Source organism: Muntiacus reevesi, chromosome 6 (genome assembly GCF_963930625.1).
Source record: "Muntiacus reevesi chromosome 6, mMunRee1.1, whole genome shotgun sequence".
Classification (NCBI taxonomy): domain Eukaryota; kingdom Metazoa; phylum Chordata; class Mammalia; order Artiodactyla; family Cervidae; genus Muntiacus; species Muntiacus reevesi.
The window spans coordinates 65,652,944-65,674,096 of NC_089254.1; the positions used below are offsets into that span (position 1 = coordinate 65,652,944).

Genomic DNA, 21,153 nt, shown 5'->3' on the forward strand with positions numbered 1-21,153 from the left:
AAAGGAGCTTAAGAATTCAGTCTAAATTATATTTATTTTGTATTTAATATAGTTTGCTAGAGGAATCTGCATACAAAAAGAGCCTCTTTTTCCAGCTGTCAGTTTTCTCATTACTAATTTGTCTCATGTTTGTGTGAATGTGTTTTTAAACCAAAATGGAAATCTTTTAAATGACATTTTTAGGAAGGTGAAATTTATTTCTCTAAAATCATGTAGAAAATAAAACAAATGTTCTAGGATTTTAAATGCATAATTTTGATTAATACCACAGAACAGCAATTCAATGATATTGTCTTATAGAGTTTCTGTAGATGCCCTCAGTCACTATGTCGTATTTGACTCTTTGAGACCCCGTGGACTATAGCCTGCCAGGCTCCTCTGTCCATGGGATTTTCCAGGCAAGAATACTGGAGTGGGTTCCCATTTCCTTCTCCATTCTGTAGATGACATTCACTTATTTCATCAACAGTAGGACATAACATTTCAGAGAATGGACTTCATTGGACAGACTTGGGGTCCTGGCTGCACCGCTTACCTGTGACCTTAATTTTCCATTGGTAACCTTTGGGGATGTAAGAGAATAAAATGGGATGATGAATATATCATGCTTAACTCATGGTAAAGCCTTAAAGACATAATAAGTGTTAGCTGTTGCAATTATTGTTACCTTATTGAACCATGCTGATATTTGTTTATATATATATTTGTTATTTATATTTGATGATACTTTTTTTAAAAGATGCTTAAAACTTACAGTCTGTCATATGGCAAAGGTTGTGTTTGATACAGAGATAATATAAGTAGTAAGGAAGGAGTTCAGTTCAGTTCAGTTTAGTTTCTCAGTCATGTCCGGCTCTGAGACCCCATGGACTGCAGCATGCCAGGCCTCCCTGTCCATCATCAACACCCAGAGTTTACTCAAACTCATGTTCATTGAGTCAGTGACGCCATCCAACCATCTCATCCTCTGTCATTCCCTTCTCCGCCTGCCCTCAATCTTTCCCAGCATCAGGGTCTTTTCAAATGAGTCAGTTCTTCACATCAGGTGGCCAAAGTATTGGAGTTTCAGCTTCAACATCAGTCCTTCCAATGAACACCCAGGACTGATCTCCTTTAGGATGGACTAGTTGGATCTCCTTGCAGTCCCAGGGACTCTGAAGAGTATTCTCCAACACTGCAGTTCAAAAGCATCAATTCTTTGGCACTCAGCTTTTTAGTCCAGCTCTCATATCCATACATGACCACTGGAAAAACCATAGCAAAATAGCTATAGCTGGAGAGAAATTTGTATTATCAAAAGGCTTTCAGATTTTATTGTAGTGGTTTTTCTTTTCATCTTTCTTGTTTTCTTATATGTGGAGCAATGGACTTGGCAAATTTACATTGCTACTTAAAAAGAAGTAGTAACATTTTAGAGTTATCTCAAATATTATATTTCTAAATCTCCACAATAATTCTCCATAGTGTGCCCTCTTAATACCTACATTCAAAGATTTGAAAATTAAATTCAATGAAATCAAGCAACTTGCCTAATTCACAGAACTAATAGTTAAGCTACAATTTAAGACTCAAAGTTTTAACCACAATCCTAAAATACAAATCAGATGGCAAACACAAACCAACTATATAGCATAGGGAAGATACTCAATATTTTGTAATAGCCTGTAAGGAAAAAGAATCTGGGGGTGGGGGGTGGGGGGGAATATATGTATCTGAATCACTGAATCACTTTGCTGTATACCTTAAACTTACAATAGCATTGTAGACCAACTATATGTGAAAAAGTGAAAGTGACAGTCACTCAGTTGAGTCTGACTCTTTGTGACCCCATGACTGTAGCCCACCAGGCTCATCTGTCCGTGGGATTCTCTAGGCAAGCATATTGGAGTGGGTTGCCATTTCTTTTTCAGAGGATCTTCCAGACCTGGGGATGAAACCCAGGTCTCCTGCATTGTAGGCAGATTCTTTACCATCTGAACCACCAGAGAAGCCCTTAATCAACTATAATTCAATTTAAAAAAGTCAGGTTGGGGCACATTTTTGTGTTAAAGTAAAACATTAAATTAAAATCCAATTCATAACCATATATACTTAATTATTTAGAATATCTTAAATTTTTGATATAGTTATAATTTTGTTTTTAATTTAAGGAAAAAATATATTCCATTTTAAGCTTGTACCACAGTTTCTCTGTGTTTGTGTATCATAAACTTTAAAAAAATATTGCTTTTCTGAATTTAGCTAAGTATTTTTCTTGTTACAGAGAAGATGTGAACAGATACATATGTTACAAATATATGCAAAAATCAATAGCCAATTGATATGATAATGAGGGGTACAGTAGGCACAATAATAGTGCCTCAGAGAAGTCCACATCTGAATCCTTTGGAGTCAGATTGCTTATCAGTGGACCTTAAAATAAGGAGATTATCCAGGTGGGCCAGGCAAGAATACTGGAGTGGGTTGTCATTTCCTTCTCCAGGGAATCTTCCCAACCCAGGAATTGAACCTGGGTCTCCTGCATTGCAGGCAGATTCTTTACCAACTGAGCTACAAGGGAAGCCCATAATGTAAATACAAGAACCTTTAAATGAGAAGCTGGAAAAGGAAACAGCAACCCACTCCAGTACTCTTGCCTGGAAAATTCTATGGACAGAGGAGCATGGTAGGCTATAGTCCATGAGGTCGCAAAGAGTCGGACACGAGTGACCTCACTTTCACTTTTCACTTTAAATGACCAGAAGGAGACAAAAGAATTGGAACCAGAAAGAGGGCATTGTGAAAAAGACTTAAATGACCATTGCTGGCTTTAAAGATGGAAGGAGGCCAATAGCCAGTGAAATAGGTCTGCCTTTGGGGGCTGAAAAGGGAAGGAAATAGAGTCTGTCCTCCAGGCTCCAGAGCAAACACAGTCCTGCTGACACCTTGATTTTAGCCCATGAGACACTTTCTGGACTTCTGACTTCCAAAACTGGAAGGTTAGAAATTTGTGTTGTTTTTAACCACTAAAAAAGAAAAAAAAAGATATAGTTAGACGCAAAGTAGCTGAGAAGTAACTGTATATAGGAGATGAAATTTGATTTACCTTATTTCTGTGGAATCTAATGATGAATTATTAAAAAGTAGCTTTTACCAAAATATAAAAGTATAAAGAGTGCCAAGTATTATAAATATATGAAAAAGAAATCTTGTTTATAAAGTGAAATTACTCATGTTGAACCTTATTTTAAAATGATGGATTCAGTACATTGATATACTTTTATCCCTATAAATAACTGAAGGAGTCTTACAAGGCATTTCCACATATTGATGTATCTGGAATTTTTGGATAAAAGCATTTTTTAAATTCTATAAGCAACAATTTTAATATATTAAAAAAGTGTGGCAGCTTAAGGTCTATCACTGGACCAAAGAATCAGAAATCTTCAAGAGATATTATTTTTACATCTAAATTTATGAGCTAAGGACAACAGTCCTATACTAAAAATTTATCTAAAAAAGTAGTTTTCAGATATGTAATTAGATAGTTCAAATCCTGGCCATACTTCTTAAGTAAAAGAAGCAGTTTTAAGTGAATGAAGATAATATAACTTTATGAATAACATAATCCACACATTCTTTCAATCTATGCCTTTTGACTGCTATTTTAGTGGTTATTGATGAACCCCCATGATTTCAGATTTCTCTTAATTCTGATTCTTAATTTTCCTATTATTGCCACTTGAATTTTATAGTACTGGCAGATTTCTATGAAAATCAGTATCAGCCACAGTTACATATATATATTTGATGTAATATAGCTTTTGATTAGATTCTGAACAATCATTTAATATATCTTTTGGACCATATTCATGAAGGTTTCCTGTGAGCACAGAGCTGTAATATTGAATTATTATCTTCTTTGGTTTCAGATAGACCTATTGATGATTCTCATGAGGCTATTGGAATTTCCATATCAAGAAACAGAGTTAATAAAGGCAAATGTGAAGTACCCTAATAGTTATTCAGCTTTTGCTGAATAGCTTTCACAATGACTTGCCACTTTATAGAGGGGGTGAAGAGACTAACAGATGGCAAACCTGTGAGTTGCAACCTTTATTTTTGCCCCTAGTGTCATCACAGGGACCTTATCAGTCTTTGAATCTGGTAGCCAAGGCTTGACTACCTCTGGGGATTCTATGGTCCTGCTAATTGGAAGCTGACCATCTTTGTGTCTAACCAAATATGAGCCTTTTTTTTTTTTTTAAAGTAAGTATCATGATAGATTTAGGGATCACCAGTAGTATATTCATTGGTTAATCCTTTCTGAAGAGAGTAGTAGTGATAAGTGAGGAAAAAATCTCTATGAAAGGACCATGTTAAGGAAACACAAGTAGTAATCTTTTAGTTACTGTAATAGTTCTTTCCTTACGTGTTACTGTTGTTTCATGTGTCCTTTGAATACATAATTTTAGTGTTGCCACTAAAAAAAAAAACTGATGAAAAGATTTGAGATTGCAAATTTTCCATGTGAATTGAGTTAGTAGAATATGAAAAATATTTATGTATTTATTTTCTTTCACAGATACTCCAGGCCACGATTCTAGTTAGAAATTAAACCTTTGAAATGATGTAGAACAGTTCTGTGCTAGATCTAAAGGCAGTTATCCATTGTTCTATCAAAATATGTTGTGAACACTTTTCACTTTAGATATTTTTGAAAGTTAGATCCATCTTGATTCTTGGCCATTTGTTACTGAAAGTGCAAGAAAAATATCAGTGTGTATCTATTTTATGGAATCTTAGAATAGGGGTATTATTTAATATTTTATTAAATATTGTGACTAAATATTTTAATATTTAAAGCATTTTAAAAGATAGAACTTATTCCTTAATTACATGGCTATATTTAAAGATTTCAGTATTTTTCCTCCTAGTTTCAGGGAAAAAATTAAAACTGTAGATTAATAAAATTGGGTAATACCTTACTTAGGTTTTAGGTAATTTTTTTTTTTTTTTAAATGTCTTCATGCTTTGGAACTCTTCTCTATTCTAGAATCCATTCCTTTAGCTTGCTGGTAGACTATGTCCACTGTATAACACAGTTTGATATTAGGACAAAAGTTTCAAGACACAATCTAGAATTCTTGAGTTATCTTTTAAAAACAGTGGCCTCGTGAATAAAATATTGATACCTACCTAACTATAAGAAAATTTGGATTCCATTGCTTCCTTTTTCCCACTGAGTTAGTAGGATATATTAGGTATATGATACTTGTTTCTTTGAATTTTTTGTGACATTGTTACCATTTTGCATATATCAGATTCCAAAATGCCAAATTGGAAGAAGGCCCATTCCTTGCCTGCTCTTGTAGGGTATTAGTTTTAATATCTAATATTGATCATCTTTAGAAAAGTTGGGCTATTATATAAGAAATACATGCCCATTTTATAGAAAGAAGACTTGTCTTTGTCAGTATATGTTTATTTTGTCAGGGTAGTGAAAATTTTTGGCCACTTTAGAAAGCTAGGAGGTAATAGTCTGCGGTATCAATAAGCTGCCCTGGAGTACAGGTTAATTATATTTTCTCCTTTGAGTTAGGATATAATTTCTTCATCAACCACTTTCATATATTCAGAAAGAAATCTTCAAGTTGCTTTTAAAATAACTGTAATGCTTAACTCATACAGTTACCAAATCATGCTTTTTTCATTTTTCTGATTAAAATTCCCTAGGCAACATTAAATTGTTTTCTATTCACATTGGTAATCATTCATTTGAATTAATAGTTATATTAAGCATAATAATAATATTTAATTATAATTAATAAAACCCAACATTTACTGAATGCCTAATCCTCTGCCAAAGGGTTAAAGCTCAGTGCTAAACTTATTTTTGAGACAAGGGTGTGAATTTTGGTAGTGAAACAGAGTTGATAATACAATTGTGAGTTTGTTGGAATGTTGTAATTGGCTGTGATGCATAATTTCTTTTTGTGAGATAATGTAATTGTGTTTGGCAGATTCTCAGCAACTCTTTGTTGATACCTGCCAGATAGGTTTATATTAGCTTTACCTATATTTCCTTCATGTGTCAGCATACCTGCATTTGTCTGTGTGTGTGTTAGTTGCTCAGTGATTGTCTGACTCTTTGCAATCGCATGGGCTATAGCCCGCCAGGCACCTCTGTCTGTGGTAGTCTTATTAATAATTATTTGGACCATAAAGAAGGCTGAGTACCGAAGAACTGATGCTTCTAAACTGTGGTGCTGGAGAAGACTCTTTCGAGTCCCCTGGACTGCAAGGAGATCAAACCAGTCAATCTAAAGGAAATCAGTCCTGAGTATTTATTGGAAGGACTGATACTGAAACTGAAGCTCCAATACTTTGGCCACCTGATGCGAAGAGCTGACTCATTTGAAAAGACCCTGATGCTGGGAAAGATTGAGGGCAGGAGGAGAAGGGGATGACAGAGGATGAGATGGTTGGATGGCATCACCTACTCAATGGACATGGGTTTGGGTGGACTCTGGGAGTTGGTGATGGACAGGGAGGCCTGGCATGCTGCGGTTCCTGGGGTTGCAAAGAGTCGGACACGACTGAGTGACTGAACTGAACTGAACTGAGCTGATGCAAAGAGTTGACTCATTGGAAAAGGCCCTGATGCTGGAAAGGATTGAAGGCAGGAGGAGAAGGGGGCAACAGAGAATGAGATGATTGGATGGCATCACCAACTCAATGCACACGAGCATACTCTGGGTGATAGTGAAGGATAGGGGAGCCTAGTGTGTTGTAGTCTGTGGGGTCGCAAAGAGTTGGACACAACTGAGCAACTGAACAACAATGATAATTATTTGAATCAGTGTGTATCTCCTTAAATGGTGGCATACTGTTGATCATTGTAGATACAGTGATATGAGGTCTAAATGATGTGAGAGTTCATATTTTTTTAAAGAGAAATGACTACTTTTTATATCTTGTTACAAATTTTCAATTTCTACCATTAAAAAGTATTAAGTGTTTATATGTTCATGGTGTTCTACCAGTCAAATGGTTCTTCTTTTTTGTTTTTTCATTTATTTTTATTAGTTGGAGGCTAATTACTTTACAATATTGTAGTGGTTTTTGTCATACATTGACATGAAATGGTTCTTCTAAGAACTTAAAATCTGAAGTATCTAAAGGGATTACTATTACTTTACTTTTACTTTTTAAAAAACTCATGTGTATATTAAACAAAACCTAGGTGTTGGACAAATAACAAAAGGAGTTTAGAAAAATGAAATTTTAGTCAGAAAATTTGTTTTTCCCCTTTAGGAATGAAATAAAAGATTTTATATTAGAGACATGAATTTAGAATTCAGAATAAGTGTTGCTTGTGACATCAAATTTTATTGATTTGCCAGATGGAAATTTAATCAACATTTTTCTTAAAGCAAGAGCTTCAGGTTATATACATTCACCTTTGTAAATTCTAATTCCCTTTCTTCTCTTCTGCTTCTTCCCCTCCTTTTGTCTGGACCAGTAACTTTTTAAAGTTGAAAGTTATCCTAAAGGTACCCATTTCTCTTCAGAATATAAAGTTTCTTCTTAAGATTTAGAGCATTTGTTTTATATGTAAAGAACATTTATTTTATGCTCCAATGGATATGAGAGGGTCATGGCACTACTTCTCAATGAGCCTTTTCTAGCCAAGTAGAGGTAATTAAGCCCTCCCTGTGCCCTTTTGTATTAGACCTAAAGACTGAAAAGTTGCCTCTTCCTTGGTGCCTTAATTTCATCCATAAATGAGTGCTTAAGAGTTTGTTTCCATCATCAGAAAGACTCACAATTATTTACGGTATGTTTGCAGTGAATTTTCTATTTTTTACCACTGTGCACAAACTACCTCGAAGTTTTTTCATGACATACAATAATCATATTAAATATTTAATTAATATATTTGCTTTCTCATTCTGAAATGTCATCCAAATGATACTTCCTACAAAGGGATTTTGTATAGTTCACTTAAGAACTCTATGTGCCAGTTACATAAAAGACTGAGTTCAAGCATACTTCCACAAAAACTAAACTATCATCTTGCTTAGTTGAAGAGGTAAATAAATACTTTGTTTTCAGGAATCTTATTTAGAAAGAAGATTTTCCTAAATGGTTTTATATTAGCTAAATTTTCATATTTCTATGTGATACAATATTTCTGTTTGTTGGTGTAACCTAGTTTAATTTAAAAGATGCTGTCAATCATTTTTTGTTTTCTGTTAAAAAAAAAGTCAAACTATAGTCACCTTCTTTAATTTAGTGGTTAACCAAGACTTACTCACATAGATAAGATTCCTTTATGTTAGTTTTATTTTATGTACAAAAATACTCTACTAAATAACTTTTACCTTCAATGGATTAAATGGATACATTGATTGGACAGTTGTTCAAACTGTTGCATTGGCTTTCCTTAAAATTTTACATGTATTTCAAAATTATTACTCCATTTTAAATATATTTTAATGATAATTGTTTTGTGTTTACTGAGCAAAATTGACCCACCAGGGAACTGAAATTATTACTTTAATTTGAATTTTTGTTTCTTAAGAAAAAATAACATGATGTTATAGCTACTGGATATTTTTTAAAAACCCAGTTGGTAATTCTGTGATTAATTTGTATATAATAAGCTTCCTATCAAAATATTATTTATCATAAACTATTTTAAGACTATTTTTATTGGTATATTCCATGGAAACTGTCATTGGACCAGTTATTTTAACTTGTTAGCATTCTAGTAAAATGCTGAAGCAACTGTAGTATATTTCCAATGAATTTATAAAGATATTGAACACTATTATTTATAACAGTGTCCTAGTCCATTCCTTATAGAATGCAAGTCAAAAAGTATCACCCTTTAGAGGTCATTCAGTTACGTAATATTATTGTGTATTTGGGAGCATAATATATTAAGATGTAACAGTAGAGAACATTTTTTGCTCTTGAGATTCACAGGAGGTGGAGAGGGACTAGTCTATGGAATACATATGAAATAAAACTAATAGACTTGGATTTAATTAATTTGAGTAATTAAAAGTATACTGAGTCTAATGAGAACTGATACTTGATTTTTCTAAAAGGGATTACTCACTGCTTTTTTTGCTCCCTACCTTCCATAGGAAACCAGTTTCCTCCAATTGCAGCCCAGGACCTTCCTTTTGTGTTAAAAGCTGGCTACCTTGAAAAACGCAGAAAAGGTAAATTATATGATTCTAATGAAAAACCTAAACATCTAAGACTTTAAGAAAATCTAATGACATTGTCCCAACTACAAAATACAACTTTCAGCTCAGAGTACTTTCTAAGAACAAAATAAACCATTTGATCAAGTTTATTGTTGTCAGCCTTGGGTATTTGTAGGTAATTCAGGAACTGTTTCCTGCCTATTCCTGCCTTGACTGTATCTCCAGGATGGGACTTCTCACTGTTATCCCACCTGGCTGAGCAGAGGGTTATCTTTTTTCTGACCTGGCATACGCCATGTTTGCTATGGTTCAGATCAAGCTTTGCATATTTTCTGCCATTTTCTATTATTCATTCAGTGTTCTTGTCTATTGGGTATGATAATTGAGAGTTGACCATATGGTCTCACTCTTTCAACCCCAATATATAATAGAAACGAAATGTGGAAGTAGTATTATGATATAAGAAATGAAAAGCAGAAAGCCTCTTCATTACCATTCAGTTTATCTCTCAGGAAGTCCCTTTGGGCCTCCTATATATATTCCATTTGCTTTTCTTAGCTTTCCTAGCTGAATTTTAAAGCCGAAAGAGATAACAGAAATAATCTAGGTCAACTCCTCTTCCCTCCTTTTTATGACAGATGAGAAAATGTGACCCAGATGAATTAATTATCTTAAGACCTTATAGTCAAATGCCTTTTTGACTATTCCTGTCAGGAAAGTTTGTTAGCCATGTAGTTGATCCCACAAATATAGCAGCCCTATCTCTGCTTCAGTGTATTCCTTTTAGCTTTGTTTTATGTTTTATTCGTGTCTTGGAAAAGAAGACACAAACTAATTAGTCATAGAATTTTACAGCTAAAAGGAACCTTAGAAATCATACTAACTAACTTTTCCTTTTACAATAGGGAAATCACATTATGTTTATAAAAGTAATGTATATCATCTAAACTGTTTCTTTTCTCCCTTTATTGTAGATCACAGTTTTCTGGGATTTGAATGGCAGAAACGGTGGTGTGCTCTCAGTAAAACAGTGTTCTATTATTATGGAAGTGATAAAGGTAGTATTGGTGTTCAGTTATATAAACTTCTATTGCATGAGGGTTTGGGGGGAGCATTTTATGCCACCTCCCTTTTTTGGTACAGAACAAGCTGAAGACAAATAGAGAAAATATAACTGAGAGTTGTAATATTACAGCCTAAGAGTAATTAATTCTATTACTTGACAAATGCTCTAAATTTCATAGTGCCTTAAAAGTAACACAACTGTGTTATCGAATTAGGAAAGAGAAAACTTTCATCTGTGTGGCGTTTTACCTCAGGAATTGTTTACCTCCAGGCTATAATTATAAAATATCTGAAAAGTTAAGACCATTAGGATTGTGCAAGTTTTGAAGGGAGGAAAATATGTTTTGTCCTTCAAATATTTTAAATAAAAATTTAGATAATAATGAAACCTGTGCAGCTCCTTTCTCAGCTTCTTTTACAGATTAAAGTGACAACAAACATTGGTGTGTTACTGTTCTAAGCACCTTAGCTGTCTAAGCACTTAAGTTATATTAACGCATTTAACTACAACTCTGTGAGGTAGCTACCATTATTGGTCCCACTTATTTTAGTTTTTGGAAAACCGAGAACAGAGGGATTAAGTAACTTGTTCAAGGTCCCAGATATGGTAATGGCAGTTTTGAAATTTAAACATAAAGCATAATGTTTTAGAGTCCATGCTCTTAACCACTATTATCGCTGCATTAATTTAGAAACAATAAAATAACATTCTGTAGCTTCATTTGCTAATTAATAACTATCTTAGTCATAGTTAGCATAATTTTAAGTTCATTATTTGAAGAAATAAAGTCATTAAATACTAAAATTTAAAGAATGTAAGCTTTCTTAGTTTTGCTCTTATCTAGGAAAAACAAGTCAGAAGTTGAATATTATAAAGTAAGGGTTATTTATAAATAGCTAGCATTCATTTCCAGAAAGAACACTTAAGGAGAAAAAAAGGCATAAAAGTCCAATTTCACTGAATTAAACTTTCTCGTGCAATTGTTACTTATCAGTGTTGTTTGAAAGTTTATGTTTCATTAGACATTATTTGCAATTTTTAGGGTTTTTCCTTATTATCAAATTGGCAGATATGATTATTATATTTCAGATAAATTTGAAATAAATGCATGATGCTAGAAACTGGTCCTACCTTTTGGTTAGTAGGATTATCAAGTTGGAAATTAATTTAGTGGCTAGTTTGCATTCTGTTATTAATTTACATGTTCATATGTAATAATGGTATCCATGAAATGTAAACTATAAACAACTATCAACAGTCTTCTTTCCTCTGCTAAGTCTTAATTAAGTAGATGATTTTATCAGAAAATTTAGAGTCCATGTTAAATTATCATTATCATAGATAATAAATTTGTTACTGTTATAGAAATATAATTTTGTACAGTAGTGTGAACTGAGATCATGATTTTACTTTTCTGTGAAGAAATGTTGTCTATTTCATAAGACCAGGAGAAGGAGGTTTCAAATCCTTGTGACTTTGGTTAGTTAGGCTTCTCATTTCTAATTTCTGTAAAAATCAATGAATGCTAACACCTGCTTCCATCACTCATAGTCCTAGCTGGTGTATACTAACTGTCAGGTCAAAGATTAGAAAGAGTCTTCCCCAAATCTAATATAATTTATCCCCAAATATAATCCCCAAGACATGTTTATGTTTATTTCAAAAGCTAATACTCTAAATAAATTCTAGTTATTTGAGGGGAAAGTGATAGTGAAAATCACTCAGTCGTGTCCGGCTCTTTGTGACCCCGTGGACTCTACAGTCCATGGACTTCTCCAGGCCACAACACTGGAGTGGGTAGCCTTTCCCTTCTCCAGGGGATCTTCCCAACCTGTGGACCAAACCCAGGTTAGTTAAATTCCCATTTCTATTCTTATTTTATGAGGCCTGAGGTAATAACATTCTTTTTAATTTGTATTTTAAGTACTTTGTGATCCATCTAGCCACTACCACAGCTTTTTAAAAATTACTATTCTCTCATTCCCTTTTTATGTGGATCTATGAAGATTTGGTTTATATTTCCTTAAGCTCTTCCCTGTCTGTCCCTATGAAGCCTCCTGTTTCCACTGAGATTTCAGATCTGTTTTTAGTGGTTCGTTGGAATTCTTGGCCACTTCTGGCTTTTAGGGACTTGGGAGGTGGGTATCTATTTTCAGACAGTTTTTAGTTACTTATTTGACATGATCCTCATTTCTTTAGTGTTGTTTTCATCCCAAGAAAATGCATATGTCACAAGAAATTTTTATTTTTATATGTGACATCAGATAGCTATTTGTACATCAGTGTTTACTGGATGTTTGAACCATTAATCTAAACTTTGGAAAGAGCTATTTAGATATATGAGAACTATGATCCTCCAGCTAAGTAGGATTTAGATAAATGGATTACAGAGGCGCAGAGAAGTTGATACCACTTACTGGGTTAAACTGTACTTTGTTACTCTTTGACAGTTATGTGGTTCACATTTGCTAACTCACTGTGTGCCAAAAAACATTTGGACCAATCAAGATAATCATGGCTTAGAAAGACTAGTTCCAGCCTCTACGGTGAATAATACTATTACCTTTGTACCCATAAATATTATCTGTATTTATCATTCAAGATCATTTGGGGCCTTTATGAGGTATATATACATGTTTAAGATACAACATATAATATATATATATGTTATATATATATATAACATACTTTCGTGTAACATACATTCTCACTTTGTAAAATCACGTCCTTGTTTTCATCTCTTTCCTCTTCATTTGATTGTCATGGCTCAGCTCATTTATCAAGACTCTCACAGTGAAAGGAGGGAGTACAAAAGACTAAAAAAGGTGGGTTAGGATGAGATTGACAAGAGCCTTATGAGAATAAGGGCCCTGCTAAGTGTTTTATCTTGAATATGACTTTGAAGCATAGGGCTCTATGACCAGAATTGGTTTTAGTGGGGGGCACTGAACTAGTCGAGGCAAGAGAGGTTAATCACAGGCTGCTGAGAGGCACATTGAGGATTTAGTGCAGGTCCCTATCGCTCCAAAACCATGCTACTTTCCTTAACTTAGTAGTTACCCGCCCTTCCAACATGCCTGTAAATGATGGCTCATTTAGGAACCTGTTCCTAACTCATATATTTCTGTTTAACCTCTATGAGATCATGGATCAGTATTATGAACCTATCTCCTCCCACTTTTAAGGGGATAGTAGTTAGTTTGTACAAAGTATCTCTTTTCTTTCCACCTAAGGGGCTTTGCTGTCTCTGCCCCCATTCCCCAGTTAAAGAAAACCCTAGCGCCATATAGTATGTGGCAGCTGCAGGTAGCCTTGGTTCAAACAAGAGTTATTCTAAATGTACATCAAAAATTATTTAGTGTGTCAGTGGTTTTATCTTTTTTATTATAGTATCTTTTCAATATAAAATGATCGGGCTTTTAACAGATAATTTAAAATAACAACGTTTTTATCTTGGCAGGGAAATAAAATTTTCCATTGAAGTTGACCTCTCTGCTCTCTTACTTCTCTTAAATATTAACCATTGATAGGAAAAATAGGACATAACTGTTCAATCAGTGTGAATGACAGTTACAAAGTGTTTTGATGTTGAAGTAGCATTGTAGTTCTCTTTTAGTACTTACAAGATGTTGCTAGAATGATAATATTATTTGTATAATTGGAAGTTCTGTTGTTTTATAACAACATTTTTAGTAACAGCTGTAAAAACTTACCTTTCTTCCTGATTCATTTGATAGAGGCAAATTGTTGAGTCAGGGCATTAGCATTTTATAACTATATCATGAATATAAGAGCCTTCCTCAGCGATCAATGCAAAGAAATAGAGGAAAACAACAGAATGGGAAAGATTAGAGATCTCTTCAAGAAAATTAGAGATATCAAGGGAACATTTCAGGCAAAGATGGGTTCGATAAAGGACAGAAATGGTATGGACCTAACAGAAGCAGAAGATATTAAGAAGAGGTGGCAAGAATACACAGAAGAACTGTACAAAAAAGATCTTCACAACCCAGATAATCACAATGGTGTGATCACTGACCTAGAGCCAGACATCCTGGAATGTGAAGTCAAGTGGGCCTTAGAAAGCATCACTACGAACAAAGCCAGTGGATGTGATGGAATTCCTGAGCTATTTCAAATCATGAAAGATGATGTTGTGAAAGTGCTGCCCTCAATATGCCAGCAAATTTGGAATACTCAACAGTGGCCACAGGACTGGAAAAGGTCAGTTCTCATTCCAATCCCTAAGAAAGGCAATCCCAAAGAATGCTCAAACTACCACACAATTGCACTCATCTCTCATGCTAGTAAAGTAATGCTCAAAGTTCCCCAAGCCAGGCTTCAGCAATACGTGAACCATGAACTTCCAGATGTTCAAGCTGGTTTTAGAAAAGGCAGAGGAACCAGAGATCAAATTGCCAATATCCGCTGGATTATTAAAAAAGCAAGAGAGTTCGAGAAGAACATCTATATCTGCTTTATTGACTACACCAAAGCCTTCACCTGTGTGGATCACAATAAACTGTGGAAAATTCTGAAGGAGATGGGAATACCAGACCACCTGACCTGCCTCTTGATAAACCTATATGCAGGTCAGGAAGCAACAGTTAGAACTGGACATGGAACAACAGACTGGTTCCAAATAGGAAAAGGAGTACGTCAAGGCTGTATATTGTCACCCTGCTTATTTAACTTCTATGCAGAGTACATCATGAGAAATGCTGGGCTGGAAGAAGCACAAGCTGGTATCAAGATTGCCAGGAGAAATATCAATAACCTCAGATATGCAGATGACACCACCCTTATGGCAGAGAGTGAAGAGGAACTAAAAAGCCTCTTGATGAAAGTGAAAGAGGAGAGTGAAAAAGTTGGCTTAAAGCTCAACATTCAGAAAACTAAGATCATGGCATCTGGTCCCATCACCTCATGGGAAATAGATGGGGAGACAGTGGAAACAGTGAATGACTTTATTTTTTGGGCTCCAAAATCACTGCAGATGGTGATTGCAGTCATGAAATTAAAAGACGCTTACTGCTTGGGAGGAGAGTTATGACCAACCTAGACAGCATGTTAAAAAGCAGAGACATTACTTTGTCAACAAAGGTCCGTCTAGTCAAGGCTGTGGTTTTTCCAATGGTCATGTATGGATGTGAGAGTTGGACTGTGAAGAAAGCTGAGCACTGAAGAATTGATGCTTTTGAACTGTGGTGTTGGAGAAGACTCTTGAGAGTCCCTTGGACTGCAAGGAGATCCAACCAGTCCATCCTGAAGGAGATCAGTCCTGGGTGTTCATTGGAAGGACTGATGCTGAAGTTGAAACTCCAGTACTTTGGCCACCTCACGCGAAGAGTTGACTCATTGGAAAAGACCCTGATGCTGGGAGAGATTGGGGGCAGGAGGAGGAGGGGACGACAGAGGATGAGATGGCTGGATGGCATCACCAACTCCATGAGGTGAATTTGAGTTAACTCCGGGAGTTGGTGATGGACAGGGAGGCCTGGCGTGCTGCAATTCATGGGGTCGCAGAGAGTCGGACACGACTGAGCGACTGAACTGAATATATATAAAACGTGTAAATCAAATCTTGCATTTAAAAAATTCATATTATAATGTTGTTTGTATAAGGAAAGATGGTATCTTTGTTGTTCCTTAAGAAATAGAAATAATTTGACCTGATAGAAGTGAAATAATTTTGATATACAATACTAACTTAAAATCTATCAAATAAGTGTTAAATAAAAGACCTTTATTACCCTATAGCAATACAGAGAAGTTAAAATGTACATCTGATATTTAGTAGGACTTCTTCAACATGAGGAAATATTCATGTACAAATTAAGTCTTATTAAAGGTCTGATGATGATGGGTCAGTCTGCAGTAAAATAGGACATGGTTTGATTTAAAATGTATCTATACATCTGTATATCTGGAGGAGGAAATGGCAACCACGGCTGTATTCTTGCCATGATAATATCATGGACATAGGAACTACAGTTCATGGGGTCACAAAGAGTTGGACACAAATGAGCGTTTGAGCACCTTCATCTCTACATAGACTGAAGATAGACGTGAGTGTGTATACACGAGGGCTGATGAGCCAGGAAGGGGTGGGGCCAAGTTGGTGAATTTCCTAGTCAGGAGTTTGGCCTTTTTTATCCAAGGGACAGTTAATGTTTCTAAGCCTTGCAGGTGAGTAGGTGGTATGACAAACTTTGACTGGACGTTAGAAAGATCATGTTGACAGCTGTCAGAAGAAGGTGAGACTGGAGGCAAGATGTGCTTTGAAGCTGAGAATCCAGAGTTGTTTCCCACTATAAGTGCATGAAGGAGACACAGGTTATCTCAGGTGGTCTTAGCCATTTTCATGTTGCCTGTGTAGCAGCAGTGTTGTTAACTCTCTATCATAGAAGGCTCTAAGAGGATAACATTTATAGGATATTAAGATATTCCCTATATAATATTTATCTTAACAATACCTATATATTACAATAGTCTAATCGACTATAATTATTATCTGAATTTCAGTTGCAGAGGAAAAGTGTTGTATCCAACTCTTTGTGACCCCATGGAGGCCGCCAGGCTCCTCTGTCCATGGGGTTTCCCAGGCAAGGATACTGTAGTGGATTCCCATTTCCTTCACCAGGGGATATTTCTGACCCAGGGATAGAACCCGAGTGTCCTCCTTGGCAGGCAAGTTCTTTACCACTGAGCCACCAGGGAAGCTGTAGAGGGAAAGTAGGAATAGCCCCCCCAAAAGTAGAAACATTTAAATTCCAGTCTACAAGAATGCCTGTAATTTATTTACTCTCAATTAACAGCTACCTCATACTGCACTGTTTTTTAATTAGGTTTATGCTATGGTTGAAAGTATATGGCTGCATACAAAAACCACTTGATTTTTATGCTTATAATGTACTTTTATTTTAAAGGAAAAATAAGGTTTTAGACATATCTAAAATTTCTTGCCATCAGATCATATGAGTCAAACTTATAATTCTAACTAAAGTGCTTCCCTTTGGACCTATACATATTGCCTGTTTGTTTTTCAGAGTCATTTGGGGCCCTTAATTAATAAATGTGTATGTCATATAGTATTTTTCACTTCAAATAGTATAATTTTGATATTTCTTCATGGTATAACTCATTTATGTGAGCTATGTAAACAGAGAAAATGTTCATGTATCTTTAACTGAGGGCGTAGAACAACTTACTAATCAGTTGGATAAAGTTTAGTGGGTGTAATTCCATAGTATTAAGGGGCACATTTCCCTCTTTCTTACTAGTGAGCATTAATACATATGGAAATAGCATGAGTTATTCAGTAAGAGGGAAAGGGCTTGTTAAACGTAACAAGCAGATATTATCAAAAATTTCTGAGCACATGTCATATCTTTCTGTTTGCTAACCATTTGTACCAAAGTAGCATTCTTGGTATGAACAACGGAAACCAACTCTGTTTACACAAGAAAAGAAGCTATTGGGAGAATATCAGCTCTCAGACAGAGTTGATGAGAAGGCTAAACAGCAGGGCTCGGAAAAGCAGGCAGGGACTAAAGGAGGGGAGGTGGCTGGAATTTCAGCCCAAACCGCACCTCCAGGGACAAGTTGATTGGGACACACTGCTGGCCCGGCCAAGCCAGGACTTGTGATGTTGCCGTTGTACACTGCTGCCAATCGATGAAGGCGCTGCTGATGGAAATGGATTCTGAGCTCCTCCCTGATTCTTTTATTATTCAGTTCAGATTTAGGACCCAGGCTGGCACATCTGCCTGACTTATCTGAAAGAGGGAAAATCTAACCTCCCTCCAGCTTCTATGGTGGAAAGTGGACTCTGCCCCCTAAAGATCTCAGGACTAAGAATAGGAAAGATACTTAGATGCTGGAGATCCTCAAATGACAAATGCTCACAACTTAGAGGGGTGCTCAATGATGTAGAATTATTTAGTTGCTATATTTATACTATATTTTAAATGGTAGGAGAGTGGTTGGTGTTTTAAGCATATATTCTAGAGAGCCAGCAAAAAAGAAAAAGCAAGCATATTTGCTAGAAAAATAGGATTAGCTAGCTTTTGGGAGGTGGCAGTGGGGTTGAGGGAGATTACATGGCAACAGTTGATGAAGAAAAGGGAGAAATTAAGAATGATGCTCACTTTTCTGGTTTGGAGGCGTCACTTAATGGTGATACTGCTTATGGAATAGGAGGACACAAAAGGAAAGATCACAAGTAAAGCATGAATGAGGATAAGATGATCTCTGTTGAGGGCACGGTGTATACATTGTGCCTATAGGACATTCGAGAGATAAAACATGGATAGTGAGAAGGTGAAGATTTGGATATTCAGTTCTGAAGCTGGGCTAAAAATAGAGAATTATGAGTCCCAAGCATATTGATAGGAATTTAATCCCTGGGATTGGGTGAGGTTGCCCAGTGAGTACTATAAAGCAGGAAAAGAACAGAATTTAGAGCATAACCATCATGGCTGTTTAAGAGAGGGGCAAAGCAAGCTGAGAAAGCTGGGCCCATGTTGCAGGAGGAAATGCAAGCTGTAACACTTATCATATCAATTGAGACTTCATAAATTATATCTCCTCGAACAGTGGTTTTGCAAACACTAACGTGTATCAGAAATCACCTGGGTTATTTGCTAAAAACTCGCTTTCCTGGGCATACCCCCCAGGGAATCCAGTACAGGAGGTGCAGGGGGATAGCCATTTCTACATTTTTAACAGGCATCTGAGATGATTTTATGATAGGGAATTCTTGAAATATGTTTTGAGAAACACTTTCGAGGAGACAGTGTGAAATGGTTGAAAAAGCAAGGTTTTGGAATCAGACTTATGTTACAGTCCTGAATTTTACTGCTTTGGTTGTGTGACTGAGAACAAGTTGGTTATTTTAAGGTTTTTTTTCCCCCTTCATCAGTGCTGGGGATATAATAAACACCTTCTCTGTCTTAGAATTATTTCAAGATATATAGGAGATAAGTTATATTAAATTTCTGGCATATAGAAGGAGCTCAGGAAATATGATATGTCTTTTTGACCCTTAACCACACACCGCCACCCCCCCCCCCCCACCACCAGAACACAGCTGTAAACCTAAAAGTCAGTGAAGAAGTAGGAGGAAATAGCTATCATTAACGTCATGCATTTTGTATTGTAAGAGATCAGAGCCAACTGCTTTTTTACCTTGAACCTACTGTTTTAGAATTGTTACCAAATTTAGGTAACAGTTGCTCCTGGCAGTCTTCAGTTCTGTATGCATTAAATTTGAACAGCATAATACAGGCGAGGTTAAAGTATGAAACAGAAGCTGAGAGAAATTTAATAGCAGGAGAGACACCTCAAAAATCCTGGGGGCATGAACATATTGTAACATACTATACAAACTAATACTCAAATTAGTATTACTAGATCATCAAGAAAATGTTAAATTATGTTTAACAGAATTGTCATATATTTCAAGATGATTTCCATTACAAAATCCAACAGTTTATGAAGTTTTGGCACTTTTAAGTGCTAAACTAAAACTTCTGCTAGTTGGGAAGTTTACTTAGGTAAAATATCAGATTAATCTATTACAGTTATGTATAAATGAGCTTCTACGCCCTTGCTTCCTATTTGATTGGCATGTAACTATTTTTAAGTTAACAAGTGTCTTTGAAACTGTCCCAGAAAGTACTGTGAAACTAGCCTATATGTAAATTGCTGTGGTGCCATATGATGGTAAGGTTTTCTCTTTTTTCTCTGTCTTGAAGAGATGCTAATGTAAATGGAGAAGAGTGGAGTCTTAGCATAGCCATGTCTGCCCACTTTGTGTCTTGAACTTCCTGGCTCATGTTGACTAATTGGAAATATGGCTACTTTATTGTTAAGGATTTGAAAAAGCTGAGAAAGAGTTAAGAATCTTTCTTCATTTTCTGTTATCATGCTCCTACCCCCCCCCCACTTGAATATTTATATGATTAAGTGAAGTGAAGTTGCTCAGTCATGTCCGACTCTTTGTGAGCCCATGGATTGCAGCCTACCATGCTCCTCAGTCCATGGGTTTTTATTTATTTGATTTATATGATTATTTATCCTCAAATGCTCAATAATCAGCTGACTAAGTCTAGGTATTAGTTTCTTATTATTTTTACTTGTTTAAGCAACACTTTTTGTTCTATAGACTGAAGTCTTTCTTTGATGGAGTGTAATTTTCTTCTGTTATATCTTTGATTATTGGCACTGTTTTATATGCTACCCTTCTTCTGGAACACCCATTATTCTTATGTTGTATTTTTGTCAGTCTTCCATGTTCATCATATTCCCTTTGTTCATCTTTCCGCTTATTCTTTTATCCCCCTACCTACTGAAGAAGTTTTTAAAACATATACCTGATCTTATTTTTTAACAGTGTTCACAACTTTCAAATTTTTTCACCTTAATACATTATGAATTTGACTGCTGCATTTTCTATTCCCTTACACAGCATTTTCCCCTTATTTTACCAGCTCCATTCCAATTTCCATGGCTCAGTCATTCCTCTTTTTATCTTATATTACATTATTTCATTTTATTCAGAATCTTTTTTAACTTTATAAAAGATGCAAAACAATTGTCTAAAGTTTGTTACTGTTTCTCATTTGTGCTTGCTTTCTCTATCTTCAGTGCTGTGTTATGGTTTTGTATTACATAACATTTTTATAACACCTGTCTTCATTTGTTGATTTTTCCTCTTTTATTTATCCTTGGCCAAGGATATACTATTTATCCTTGGCCAAGGATATACTATATACTAGTCTCTATAATCCGGGATGCTTACCTCTCAATTGGGTTAGTGACTTTTCTCTGGCTCATCTGATTAGAGGCTGCTCATGTCCTCCTCTTAGACTCTAACAGAAC

At 35.5% G+C, this 21,153-nt stretch overlaps 1 protein-coding gene across 1 annotated transcript in view; it reads left to right on the top strand.

Annotated features, from left to right (window-relative positions):
- SKAP2 (src kinase associated phosphoprotein 2) overlaps positions 1 to 21,153 on the top strand; it is a 163,568-nt gene that overhangs the window by 82,882 nt on the left and 59,533 nt on the right. Inside the window, exons 5-6 of the mRNA XM_065939120.1 lie at positions 9,138 to 9,215; positions 10,178 to 10,261. Coding sequence (XP_065795192.1) covers positions 9,138 to 9,215; positions 10,178 to 10,261 — 162 coding nt within the window. The remainder of the gene's footprint in view (positions 1 to 9,137; positions 9,216 to 10,177; positions 10,262 to 21,153) is intronic.